General features: G+C 40.1%; 1 protein-coding gene across 2 annotated transcripts in view; it reads left to right on the top strand.

Annotated features, from left to right (window-relative positions):
* The window catches only part of LOC148830638 (stAR-related lipid transfer protein 13-like), a 125,542-nt gene extending 112,178 nt beyond the window's left edge, over positions 1–13,364 (top strand). For both annotated transcript variants that reach the window (XM_088921367.1, XM_088921368.1), the window contains 10 exons: positions 992–2,367; positions 3,407–3,577; positions 4,830–4,989; positions 7,734–7,932; positions 8,742–8,952; positions 9,695–9,809; positions 9,973–10,194; positions 10,517–10,734; positions 11,100–11,276; positions 12,510–13,364. In XM_088921367.1, coding sequence (XP_088777493.1) covers positions 992–2,367; positions 3,407–3,577; positions 4,830–4,989; positions 7,734–7,932; positions 8,742–8,952; positions 9,695–9,809; positions 9,973–10,194; positions 10,517–10,734; positions 11,100–11,276; positions 12,510–12,627 — 2,967 coding nt within the window. In that variant the 3' untranslated portion in view covers positions 12,628–13,364. The remainder of the gene's footprint in view (positions 1–991; positions 2,368–3,406; positions 3,578–4,829; positions 4,990–7,733; positions 7,933–8,741; positions 8,953–9,694; positions 9,810–9,972; positions 10,195–10,516; positions 10,735–11,099; positions 11,277–12,509) is intronic.
* The last annotated feature ends 652 nt before the right edge of the window (positions 13,365–14,016 follow it).

Raw genomic sequence — 14,016 nt, 5'->3', positions numbered from 1 at the left:
TAAGAGGTAATTTAAGAACGGGCAGTTGTAGCATCCAAACCTGGCATATTGTACATTGTATTGCAATGTATTATGTTAAAATAATAATGCCTTTCAGGATTACTTAAACAAAGTGGAGTGGGTTTATTTTAAGCAGTCTTTGCCTGCTCTCAGCACAAGGCCTCTGTTTTGCAGAACTCAGCATTGCCAGATGAGCCTGACCTGTCCTACTAATTCGTTTTCCTTCAGTAGACTTTATCTACCACACTGTTGCACTTCTGAATAGATAATGACAGCATGACATGATAAAACGACAAATCGTGTATTGTATTTTTAGTATTGTGTAGTGTATAAAATTTGTTTGGACACTCTGAATAGTAAAAACGCATCAGAACATATGAAAAGTTGCAAAAAAGATATGGCCTTTTAGCCCATATAGCCAATTTGGTAGTTATTGGCTTCCACACCAACAATGTTCCCTTTAAAATGCATTTCCACATAGTTTCCACTTACAGTACATCACAATATTCATTGTCAAAGTTGCACAAATGGGGAAAGAATATTTTATTTATTTATTAAAACTTGGAATAACAATTTCTAATGAAACACCAAAAACAGATAGTGTTGGCAATTTTTTCTTAGTCCTAAAGTTTTCTAAATTGATTGTGAATGCATATTTTATATTGATTTCATTGCAGGTTTTTTTTTTCCCCATTGAATTCACAACAAATGAAATATGCTGTGGAGTAGTATAATGTGTATTTTCCTTTGGCTTAGGTTAAAAAAAAAAACGCCAGGGAAATTTATAAAAATCCCTCATCAAGAGAGGTTATTGAAAATTGATGAACCTTTATTGATTGAGAGGACAAGGGAGAATGTAGATGGATCGTTGAGAAAAAAATCATGTAATGGAAGTATGTTTCTTATATATATATATTTGACTAATAATGTCTAAGACATGTATCAGTATACTGTGAGCAGTTCCAATTCATTTTCTCTGCTTTCCCACTAGAGCGAAGACTCCGATGAAGAAGACTTATTTGCAATCAGTGACAAATGGACTTTCGAGTGGAGCAGCAGGCGGTGGTCACGGCTGGAGGACATTGACTCTTTCCTGGGCCGCGCGGACAGCCAGGCCCCACCGGGGGGTGAGCCCCTGAAGAACACGACCAGCAGCGAGAGTGTGCTGACGGACCTGAGCGAGCCCGAGGTCTCGTCCCTGCACAGCGAGAGCAGCGGGGGCGGCGAGGGCCGGAGCCTGGCCGGCACCAGAGGCCTGGTCGCCGAGGAGCGGGAGGGCGCGAGGCGGAACTGCGCGGACGTCACCGCCATGCCTGACTCCACCTCCCCGGCTCTCCCGCAGGCCCCCAAAGACATCACCAACTACTCCTCGCTCTCCGCCAAGAATGGGAAGCACAGTAGGACCCGCGCCAAGGACTTCCTGCGGCGGATGGAGACGCTGAGAACTAAAAGCACATCTGTGAAAAATAAGAAAGCCCTGGTGATTAGCGGCCCCGTGCTGCAGCAGGAGCCCGAGTCCCTAAAGACTATGCACTGCGTGGAAATTGTGAACGGGGACTTAGGTGGCCTGGAAAAACCCCGGGGCAGCTTCCCCTCCCAGTCTAGCAGCGAGAGCAGCGGCCACTCGGAGACGAGCGGCAGCGCCGTCAGCACCCCCAGCCTGAAGGAGCGCAAGCCCCACCGGGCCGCCCACAAGCGCAGTGGCATGTACCTGGAGGACATGGACATCTTTGCGGGGACCCAGGTGAAGAAGGTGGCCGAGCAGAACCGCAGGAACGAGTTCCGCTCTTACGAGAACCTGGTGGTGCACATCCCTAAGGACCACAAGCCCGGCACCTTCCCCAAAGCACTGTCCATTGAGAGCCTGTCCCCCACTGATGCTGGGGCCTCTGTCAACTGGCGTACAGGTAGCATCTGCCTGGATGCCCAGCGGCAGCCCCAGAGCTCTAAAGAGCCCAGGCCCATCACCCAGTGTTGCCCCCGGGGAAGCCGGATCAGCGTGTACGACAATGTGCCCGGCTCCCACCTGTACGCCAGCACAGGCGACCTGATGGACCTAGAGAAGGAGGACCTCTTCCCCCATCTGGACGACATCCTGCAGCACGTCAACGGGCTGCAGCAGATTGTGGACCACTGGTCCAAAAACATCCTGCCGGAGATGCAAGGCGACAACCTAGAGCGCGAGGGATCAGGGCTGCAATCCTCCAGTCAGATCACCCTGGACTTTGAGGGCAATTCTGTTCTGGAGGGACAGACCACCCCGAGTGACGGAGATAAGGATGGCATGTCCCTCAATGAGTCCGACTCCACTGGAATGAGGGAAAGGAGGGATTCTGGTGTGGGAGCATCACTAACCAGGCCGAATCGGTGTGTATTCTCCTCCTAGTTATCCTTTTAGTGAGCAAAAGGGTAACTTATATGAAATAAGTTTTATATTATAGCAATGGCAATGCTTGCTTATGTTATGCAACATCTAAAACAAAAGGATGGTATATTGTGCATTCACTAAGGAATAATTAATCATATTAATAGTATTTGAGTGCCTTGGCTGTGGAAAAGAATTTAATTATATTTTTAGTAATATTTTAGAGGATGCTGTACAGTTTGCTTTTGTTCTACACTGATAGGCAATAGAAAGAGATCAGCTGTAAGAGTAAGGATAGGCTTCATTGGGTTTTTAGTGAATTTAATCATCAAAAAACACTGTTTAACTGTAGTTCACTGGAACCTGTAAATAGCTGTAGAATCTATTTCTAAAACTGCTGTCATGGTTTCAGCTGAGACAAAAGAGTCTGCAGATGCAGATTTCCTCCTCAGCATATCGTTATATAATTCAGTTATAATGTACATTTCTCTTCTTCTCAGTTCTATAGTAAAAATGAAGTTTAGCTATTCTGAAGTTAATATGAGAAAAACTGATTAACCTGAAAAAGGCTACCTTGCCTTGCAGTAATATGTGTTTATCAAGTTTCATGATGTATAGCAAGTACAGTATATTGCTCTGTATTCATTAGGCATGTTGCAATACTCTTTTTGCACCTTGTTGTATGAAAAATGAAACCTTGCTAGTAAATTACGTAAAGAGGAAAAACAAAATGGTGTATGGATATAAAAAATATATTGAAATTGCTTAGAAAAATAATTTTTAGTCATTCCTGTTTGAGGCAGGAGTAGCTATTAAATATTGCCCACGTAGAATTTCATGGTGTCTGATGGAAATAAGCTTATTTTAACAATAAAGAGAAAACTAAGCACAATTTATATGTTTATAATAAGACTCTGAAAAAGTATGTCTTACCTATGAGAGGAGGAGGCCTATCTTGCTTCAGAAGTCTGTCTTGCTTCCTTCCCAGTGATGGTGGCAACTATTTTGTGAAAGATACTCACTTTTGTCTCCCATCTTTAGGCTGCGGTGGCCCAGCTTCCAGATCTCCACTCGCCTGAGTCACTCCATGGCCTCTCTGCAGATCACCAACCAGTCCGCTGGCCAGCTCAGCCTGCTGCAGAAGTTCTCCCTCCTGCGCCTCACAGCCATCATGGAGAAGTACTCCATGTCAAACAAGCATGGCTGGACCTGGTGAGCACAGAACGGCAACACCTACTCTTTCAAGATTAAATTTAAACAAAAACGGTCTTACTGGGAACTGATTTACCTTAACCACAGCCCTACCATTTACGGGTGGTCATCAATGACCATGCCTGGACAGGGCCTATTACAGACCAAGTAGTTGGATCAGTACAGATTACATGCAGTCCAAGCTCTGTTATGGAACGTTAAAAGTTGTCACGCAGAAGAAAAAAAAAAATCACCAGTTTTTCTCAGATTTATTCTAAAGACAGAGGATGTAGGGCAAGACACTGTGATTTCCAGTAAAAGGTTTTAAAATTCATATTCTAATTTAATCTTCTGACTGCTTTTACTTCCTTGCAAGATGTACTGATTTCCTCCTCTTAACAAACGTATTTGACCTTGTAAAATGGCACAGCCCCACTATCTTTGTTGGCCATCTCCGTTTTCCAATTTCAATAACGGTGCTGGGATATGCACAAAAGTGAAAACAGACATCTCGTAGACATCTCTAGGAAGCAGAGTTGAACCAAGCTTTTCTCCTTGACTGAGCAGAAAATGTGCAATGAAGACATCACTGACATCAAAATTCCCAGTGGAGGAAGTGAGCTGTTCTGTGACCTGTGACAGCCGGCTATTTTTCTCTGTATTTCTCACATCCTGTTTGACAGAATCCCTTTTCTTCATCTGCCTGCGTTTTCCTTTTTTAACTAAAACATTTTCTGAGATGCCAAAGCTATTATCTCTAAAGCAATTTACTGTAAAATTAGAATAGCCCTGACCAAGGACATCCTACCCATCTAGTTTCTTAGCAAGGGAAACAAAATCTCATGAGGGATCAACAAGCTGCATCTGAGTGGCGAAGCACAAAACATGCAAGTTTAATTAGCATACAGAGGCCAGTAACTGACAGAGCGTCTAGTCCTGCAGTCACCCAGCCAGCTACACAGGGTTACTGTTGTTTAGCAAAAATAGAAGGATATCTCTGCCTTCTCCATCTTGTGCTGCTTCTTCATGACCTGTAAATGGAACAGTTTTGAATTCAACCAGCCATGAGACAACTGCAGAGTACATCCTATTCAATAGTCATTAGCATCTATTACCTGTTTTGAGACTTGTAAGATAAGAGAGGCATGAAAATTCTGTGACCTGTAACTATGAAACATGGGGGAATGGTATAGTTTTTTTTTGTGGTTCATCATTAAAAAAAACCTAGAGGGAACAATAGTTTCAGACGAGTTTTGTGCCTGGTTACTTTCAGGTCTGTGCCAAAGTTTATGAAGAGGATGAAAGTTCCAGACTACAAGGACAAGAACGTCTTTGGCGTTCCTTTGATAGTTCACGTGCAGAGATCTGGGCAGCCTCTCCCACAGAGTGTCCAGCAGGCACTACGCTACTTGAGAAGCCAGTGTTTGGATCAGGTCAGTGCTTTTATCCTGGGTACTATGAATTGCGATGGCAGTCCCATATGTTTTTCTAAGAGCATGTTTTGTGTATGACATTGGTAAATGAGCTAAGAACACATTAATTTTTTTTTTCGTTTAACTGTTGTATCATGACTGCTCTTTATTACTTTATAAGTAAACAATAAACATGTACATAACTTGTCAGTAATTGAATTTGCATTGCAAGTCATGGCTCAATCATTGGAATTGTTTTTTTTAGGTTTTCAGGAAACTATGAACTCTATGACTTGTGTATCAGGCAAGCCAGCTATTTGAGCAATCTAACCTTTGTACCCAAAGAGCAGTTTTTGACTGCACATAGTTTAGCTTTAAACATTTCCAGTATTTATATTTACTCAAACATTACCATTAATTTGTCCAAGAATAATTGCATTTTTTTCACAATTTTACTTTTGCACATTTTATTGAAGGGAAATGAAGAATAAGACATTTGATATTATTTCTGCAGAATTCTTCTTTTTGCTTCTTTTCAGAATTATATTGACCCATTTAACAAAGTATTTTTTTAATCATTCACGACAGTAAAGATTCCGTTCATTTTGTAATCTTCCATAAATATTAACGTAACGCCTTTAAATTATAAATTCTGTTCTGAATATGTATTAATAATGCAACATATTTAATGGATAAAGCATGTATTAAAGACATTCAAAGAAATTCAAAATCAAATTGTTGTAGTGAACATTACTGGTCATCTCTGACTTTCAACAAACCTTTTAACTATCTAAAAACATTTACACATTGCTAGTAAACATGTACAGTATGCAACAGTCATGTGTAACTCGCTCAAGTAAACATGATATAAACATCATCTACAGTATACAAATTGACTATACTTATATTTTTAAGTTTAAATGGTTTCAGTTTTATAGCCATGTCATTACCATTTCCATAACTAAAATCTCGGACTTTGTAACCTCTCCAAATATGCCGAGTATAGTGCTTGCCACTATAACTAAGTTGTTTCACAATTTTATTTTATCACTGAAGCATTATCAAATTGGCCATGGAAATATGAAGTAATAATTATCAAAGGAAAAACCTGCAAAACATCCAGATTAAAATATCTTTATTTTTCTGGATTATTTTCTGGAATGTGGCATTCATCAAAAAGAGATTATGATTGCACTTCATCTGATGGTGTGGCTCATTTTCTACAATGATGAAACACTGGCTTGTAACACTGATTCCTGTTGTGTTATTATTACCCCATATCCGCTCTCTTGTGAGGGGATGAAAGCTAGCCTGCTGCTTTTTCCGTTTTCAAAAAGACTGGGGCTCCTTTTAAAGTATATGAATGGAAACAAGATGTTTAGAAGACACTGGCCATACAGACAAGATTGAAAGCTGGGCAGTTAAGGGGGAACTGTAAAGCCATTAGTATACTTTGGGCTTAGAAAGAATCTGCATTGATCAGTACATTTCAAACCACAATGAAAGTAAAATGTACACAGTAATGTGTAAAGCCTGCAATTTACATCACAAAACAGACTAAATTTACAGGTATGTACAGCGCCATATTGCCACCATTGTCTGTAATTCAAAATAAGGCAACAAAACTTCCAGTGACGCGAACTGGCCTTTATTACAGTGTTAACATGCAGACTTGTGAATACATCTCTTCTAATCCAACAGAAATATTGCTTTTGACTTTGACACGGCTTTGCCAACAAATACAACTTACTTGTTAATCTGCATTCAGATCATGTTAGAACATTACTGCAGTGAAATGTCTGCTTGCACAACCTGTACTTATTCACTCGTACATCGCATTAAATTAGTTGTTACAGTGACTAGTGAGCAGGAAGGGCCGATTTTACGTCATAGTTTGCACAAACTCTTGCTCTCACCCACGGCGACACCAGCAGTTTGTGACAACATGGTAACTTCCAACACTTTCACAAAGTTCGTGATTTTGTGCTTAATTCCGAACTTGTAAAACTGCAATTCCATCAATTAAATTATTTTGTTACCGAGATTTAATCACCAGTCCGAGAAATTGGGACTGTAGCTCCTGTTTAAACAAACGTACTGCCAATTCCATAACATAATGGCATCACAGGGGGAAGAAAGAATGAGACTAAAATACAACAGATTTTGTATGATGTTGTTCATCTGCAGAATCCTAACACTGAAAAATGAAATTCAGTAATATTTTAAGTGAATCTAAAGAGCCTCCTTTTTATGTTCAGTGTTACCTCTGAGGACTGTACAGCAGTGAAAATGGTCCCACCAGTATAGGTACAGTCCTACTTATTCACTTGCAAGAAAAATCCTTTACTGTCATGAATCCAGCAGCAATTTAAATGCTTAAAACATAGCTGTGTTAACTAACCAAGCCTTAAATTCTCATTTACATAATCTCACTCTCCTGACATAATCATGCCCGACTCCTTGAAATTTTGTATTTACATAAACAAAGCTTCCATTCTCATGCTTCGCACAGAAGTGTTCATTCAATTCTGGTTAATGTTTTTCACCATATTATAAAAGAATTGCTAATGAGTTGTTTTTTTGGTCATTGATCATAGTGCCTGCCTGATGCCTCAGCCTGCTTGTGGCTCTAATGTCTAACCCACTTCCTGGGTGGTTGAAAGTTACTGGGTGGCAGCTCCACAACCAAAACATGTTCCGTCTCTTTTCCTTTTCTTTCAGCATGGAATAAACCTTTACTTGTTCCCTTCTGGTTTTCTTTCAAGGTGGGATTATTCCGGAAGTCTGGAGTGAAGTCCCGGATACAGGCCCTGAGGCAGATGAATGAGAGCTCCCCCGACAACGTCAACTACGAGGACCAGTCAGCCTACGATGTGGCAGACATGGTGAAGCAGTTCTTCAGAGATCTCCCTGAGCCCCTCCTCACCAGCAAACTGGGGGAGACATTTCTCCACATCTATCAATGTAAGACTCACCTTAACAACGTCACAGTGGTCCTTCCGTCACAGAGAGAGTGCCTCAATAATTCCCTTGTTAGGATTCTAAAATGCCTCCTGTGTTAAGCACATACAGTTTTTCAAAGTTTAATTTAGAATTCTCTCTTGACCATCTCTTTGATATATATTATTTTTCCACAGTGTAACCCAATTGCTTTGTTTTAATATAATCTATGGTACATTGTTACAGACAGCCCACGGCTTTGAAATGAGTGCCTGTTTTTGTTGAAAGAAGATCTATTTTAAGGGCAGATTAAGGGATTAACTATAACGGCCTCTTTTTTTTTTTATGTGCCTCTGGTGTGGTCTGAAGCCCATGTATTTGTATCTCTAAAGCTTTGCATGCTTGAATGAGTCAAATGATTTTATCCATTCTAACATCTGTCCAGATGGTGACCAAAAATAACAAACTAGCTGTCTCCCTCAAAGGACACAATATTGCCATTCACCAAAGGTTTTAGAATGAAGGAGTGGTATGTCAGTTCCCTGCTAACTGTAGGTTTTATTATAACGTATTCCTGAAATAATTTACCTCAGAAATAGTTACTGCAACTACATTACCTTTGGGGTAAGATTGATGACAATACTTTTATATATTAAGCGCATACATTTGAAGATTTATGGAATACTCAGATCTATTAAATTAATGTGAAACAATAAGGTGTGCAATACTATAATTCTGGTGTACTATAATGTACTAAAGCTCCAGTGTTTGCATGCTAAGCATGTTGAACTTCGCTTACTGGTTATTAAAGTAATTTTTTTCTTCCCCTGAAGACGTTCCTAAAGACCAGCGACTTCAGGCTGTGCAGGCAGCCATCATGCTCATGTCGGACGAGAACAGGGAGGTGTTGCAGACGCTGCTGTGTTTCCTTAGCGATGTGACCTCGGTGGAGGAGAACCAGATGACTCCCATGAACATTGCTGTGTGTCTGGCACCCTCATTGTTCCACCTCAACATTCTCAAGAAGGATAACCTGTCACCAAGGTATCTTTCCACTGTCTCAACGCAGTACTTGAGTAACTACAGTATATGTGCTGTACTGTGTATGGTCTTTTTCTCGGGGTTACCCCGTACTTAACAATTCTTTACTAAATAGCACAGGGTTGTTTTCTATTAACATTATACGAAACAGAAAATGATCAAATCATACATATGGTTCAACACACAAAATGTATTTTATTTCTGGTCAAATTTCACATTAAGCATCTTCTAGCTTCCATATGGTTGTGGTAGAAATATAAATAGTAATCTAATTTCTTAACTGAATGACTGAGCACAGACACCCCACACTTACAGTACACATTACTTAAAGAATACTTTTCTCAATGTACAGTAACTGCTCCTTTTATGTCTACTTGAGAATAAAAAAGTAATAAAGATTTAGCATATACAGAACTGGTGCCCTTGTTCCAGTACAGTTCCGTTTCATGTTTAAAGCTTTGGAAATTAAGGCATTTTGCTTTAAAGTACCAATACATTTCAAGTGTGCACAATTTTGAGAGCATGCTCCGTACAAATAACTCTCCTCTATAATTAAGCTACTAATTACTGTGTCTGTATTTTGTCAAATTTAAACCTACACACCTTGTTCTATGCCCTGAAAGAGGACACATAGAGATGCTACACACATTCATGAGAGAGGTTTCCTTCCTGTTACCAATTCACCTCCAGGGCAGCAACATTTCTCAAGTCCTCATTTCCAGTTTCCCTTTCCCCTCCACAACAGAGCCATGCAAAAAAAATACGCAACAGGGAGGCCAGACCAGAAAGACCTTAATGAAAACCTGGCTGCAACTCAGGGCCTGGCTCACATGATCTTGGAGTGCAACCGGCTATTTGAGGTGAGCGACTGAAATTTTTTCCTGAAGGCAATGCACTATGATGAGGAAGGGCAAGACATGTCAAAAAGACAGTTTGTGAAAGATTGGCCAGGAAAAAGTTGAGTCAGAACCCCCCCCCCCTTCCTGCTTTTAAGAACATATCGCTTTTTTCTCCCCTCTCCAGATCCCCCATGAAATGGTGACACAATCCCGCAACTCGTACGTGGAGGCAGATGTCCAAGCCCTGACGCTGGAGGAGCTGTGCAAGCAGACGGAGGAGGATGATGGCACCTACCAGACTCACGTGGAGAATCTGATTCAGTCCCTGCTGAAGGAGGCTAGGGAAAAGTCCAAGTACTGGGTGTCCTGCTCCAGCACAGACAACACTGAGCTGTTCTATAAGAAGGTAGGTTTGCCACCCGGCCTCTGCTTTCACCTCCATTCCTTCAGAGATCATTCGGTTATGTATTTAATGAGCAAAGCACGTAATTATTTAGATCCCTACAGTGTTAAAGAGAGCAGCCTAACAACATATAAAATGGCTCCATGCAAACACTAGAGGAGGCACAAACACTACAAAAGCAACAGGCTTCATTTTTTCCCATAGTCCGTTGATTTGCTGGTGTTGGGTTTACTTGTTATTATTGTTACCGTTCACTGTTTGCTGGGGCTTTTGTTCGAGATGTTAGTTGTGATCGCGTTATTAAAGGCTGTGCCACTGTCCCCAGGTGGGTGATGGCAACCCCCTACGGCGGTGGAAGGTGTCAGTGGAGGTGGAAGCGCCTCCTTCAGTGGTGCTGAACCGGGTTCTGCGAGAGCGCCACCTGTGGGATATTGACCTGCTGCAGTGGAAAGTGATGGAGACTCTGGACAAGCAGACAGAAATCTACCAGTACGTGTTGAACAGAATGCCACCACATCCAAGCAGAGACTTTGTAGTGCTGAGGTGAGTCTGGCATTCAAGTCGACACTCCGATTATGAACAGACCGGGATTTTCCTTTAAAACCCAATGGTTTAGACTAGAATATAGAAAATAAGTGTGTAGTCTGTTAATGAGCTTTTAAGATCAAATTTGCAGTTATCTGAAAAAGTGTCTTGTAAAATTTAAACTCAACCACAATTCTAGGTATACATCTAAAGCAGGTATAGGTTTGAAAACTAATACTTGCAAAAATCTTGATATAATACCCCTAATTTGTACAGAATAAACTGAAAGAGGGTCTTTTAAGAATTTGTCACTTATTTTTTGCCAAAGCGTTCAGGTGTGCGTCTTGAAAAGCTCTGTAACTGTGCCTGTTGCTCCTGTCCAGATCTTGGAGAACGGACTTGCCGAAGGGGACATGCGCACTGGTTTCAGTATCAGTGGACCATGAAGAAGCTCCGCCAATGGGAGGGGTGAGAGCGATAGTGATGGACTCACAGTACTTACTGGAGCCTTGTGGTTCAGGAAAATCCAGACTCACACACATCTGCAGGATAGACCTCAAGTGAGTAAATATTTGGCCTACCATCTGGTGCATATATTCATGTGGCTTTTGAGCAAAGTGTCTCTTTTTATAGCAGTGAACATTAAGCAATACAATAATTTAAAAACAATTGTGACAGTTTTCAACTACTTGCTATATGAAAACAGGAGGTATCGCATCACAAAGAACATTAAGGAATGTATTTGTTTTTTTAATCTACCACCTACATTAGTTCTTTGCTGGAAGCATGTACTGTAGCTGCCATTAACAAGGGAAATTCAGAATCAGTATGAAGTATCTACAGGAAAATATGAGCCAGAGGCAACAAGTAGCAACTAAGGGAGGGGGAATGCACTGAAAACTGAGAACAGGAAGCATTTTTTTACTTGAAGGTTTAAGGGAAGCAGTAATGAGGTACCCAGCTATGCTGTCAAAGCATATACTCTGGCTTATTTCAAGAAATGGATGGGATCCTCAGATCAATTAGCTACTAACAACCACATGAGCTAGACTGGCCAAAAGGTTTATAGCCTTTCTGGTGTTCTTATGTTCAAAATACTAATAAAGTAAAGATCTACTCTATACTTCCTCATCATTTACATTTTATAGTGGATAGCCCGAACATTAAAAATAAAAGGCATTTTATTATTATATGTTATTATTTTGCATACAGAGGCATTAAAAATTCCACTGATAAATTGTAACCATCAGCATTTGTTGCTTTTTTAATGCCTCTCATTATAGTATTAATTTGTAAAAGTAAAGTAGTTATTTTACTTATAGTTTACATATAGTTATTCAAATAGGTATTCACAGCTGATGGTTTTGTCCAAAGTCTGAACACTACTCTGGCGCTACTTTACACTGAGAACATAATATTAGGACAAATTACATAGTGAAGCACAGAGGCTGTTTAAAGTTCAGACACAAGTCACGTAACTCTCTGTATCCAAAGGTGTCTCCCAGACTACATCTTTCTGCCATATCCAGATTCCATGTCTGTAAAAGTCATGGACCATGAGGAAAACAAACAATGTTGAGCAACAATATTGTACTAAATGAAAGGGTGAGGATATGTATTTTTGTGTTGTGAGAAGTAATGATGGGGCTGTATAGTTTAAGAGAAAATTAGATCCAGGAATATAGCCTTAAGGGATTGTAGGAATTCTGTGTAGGCAGCGATGGAAAACAACTGATGGAGCCCATCTTCTCAAAACTCCTAGGAACTGATGTCTAGACTTTTCCTTCTTTCAGAGGAAGAATGCCAGAGTGGTACAACAAAGCTTTTGGACATCTGTGTGCTGCTGAGGCCGCCAGGATCCGGAACTCATTTCAGCCTCTGGCGACAGAAGGGCCAGAAACAAAAATCTGAATGCCTGAATCCAACTGGATGAGGGTAGGAAGAGCCAGGTGGATTTTTTTTTTAAGGGATCATCGTCTCAGAAAACAACTACAGCTGGGACTCCACTGATCGCAGTGGAAACAGAAAATAGTGTCAGCAAAGGTTGCTGGACAGTTTTATTTGAATTTGTCCTGTGAAGCACTCTTAATGGACATTCTGGAAGTGAGACTCAGCTTCTCACTGGTGCTGGAATACTTTGTCCACTGGGAACACTAAACAGCCTGCCATTGTTCCGTTGGTACCATTCATATTATTATTAATTATTTTTATGTATTGTACAATGTCTAGGACATCAAATATTTAAAAGCTTCTGGGAAGCATGTGTATTTTATTTTAAATACAAATCTCTATATAAATATATGTATAAATAAAAGTATATATATATACACTGTGTATATTTAAAGCTTATTTTGCAGATTTACCTGCATCTTTGCTTATTATATTGAATCTCTCTATCGCATTGATACCATGATATTTCAGATTGTAAAAACGTAAGCTGGTTTTACTAAGCTTATGCAGTACTGTTTGTGCCAAAATCAGTATAATTTAAATCGAGTTCTACCCTGGCGTTTTTAGGGGGTTAAATATTGTGACTCAGGTTTGATGTCCTCATACCTGCTCTAATAGTACTGGACAATTCTAAAGAGGTGATAACAGGGTGCCCAAGAGTGCATTTTTGATGAAAATATTAAAATAATTTTCATGCATACTGCTGTGGACCAGTCTTTTTTTAACAGCTGTATTTAGAATGAAAAAATTGCATTCACGCCTCTCCCTCAGTTATGATAACCCTTCTCATTTCTCTGCTGTAGCATACTTTATTTTCAGCCAGGACTTTACAACCAATCCCCAAAACACATTTCAATCATTTCAAGTTATAAGTCTTTAATCAGCAACATTTTAATGGTATTGCAGTCTTAGACAAAACACAAGGTTTCAAAAATCATTCCATCTTAACCTTTGAGAATTTCCAGTCTCAGAATAATCTGTTTCACAGTGAACAGAGATTTGGACCATGAAAACGACGATTCATGTCAGCAAAATTACTAATGTGCTCCTTGTGACCAATATAATGTGGTCACAGAAGGCTATATAAATAGATCATAATGTAAAACATCACAGATGTCAAACATAATGTTATTATCCACCCACTCCTTTTTTTTTTCCTCCATTCAAACCTAGTATAAGTATGAGAACATTTTCTTAAATACAGACACTTACGATCATGTTGACCTATTATTGTCCTGAGAACAGACTGAGAGAGCGCGAGGTTGTATAGTCTGTATATATTGCTGTTAGCATTTATTTATTTGGTTGTGTTTAGTCAGAGAGCTGCTTTTTTGTGGTTGGTCCAGCTGG

This window comes from Atractosteus spatula, chromosome 7 (assembly GCF_055471065.1).
Source record: "Atractosteus spatula isolate fAtrSpa1 chromosome 7, fAtrSpa1.hap1, whole genome shotgun sequence".
Lineage (NCBI taxonomy): Eukaryota > Metazoa > Chordata > Actinopteri > Semionotiformes > Lepisosteidae > Atractosteus > Atractosteus spatula.
The sequence above is the reverse complement of the archived record's forward strand: the minus strand, read 5'-3'. Positions and strand labels throughout refer to the sequence as shown.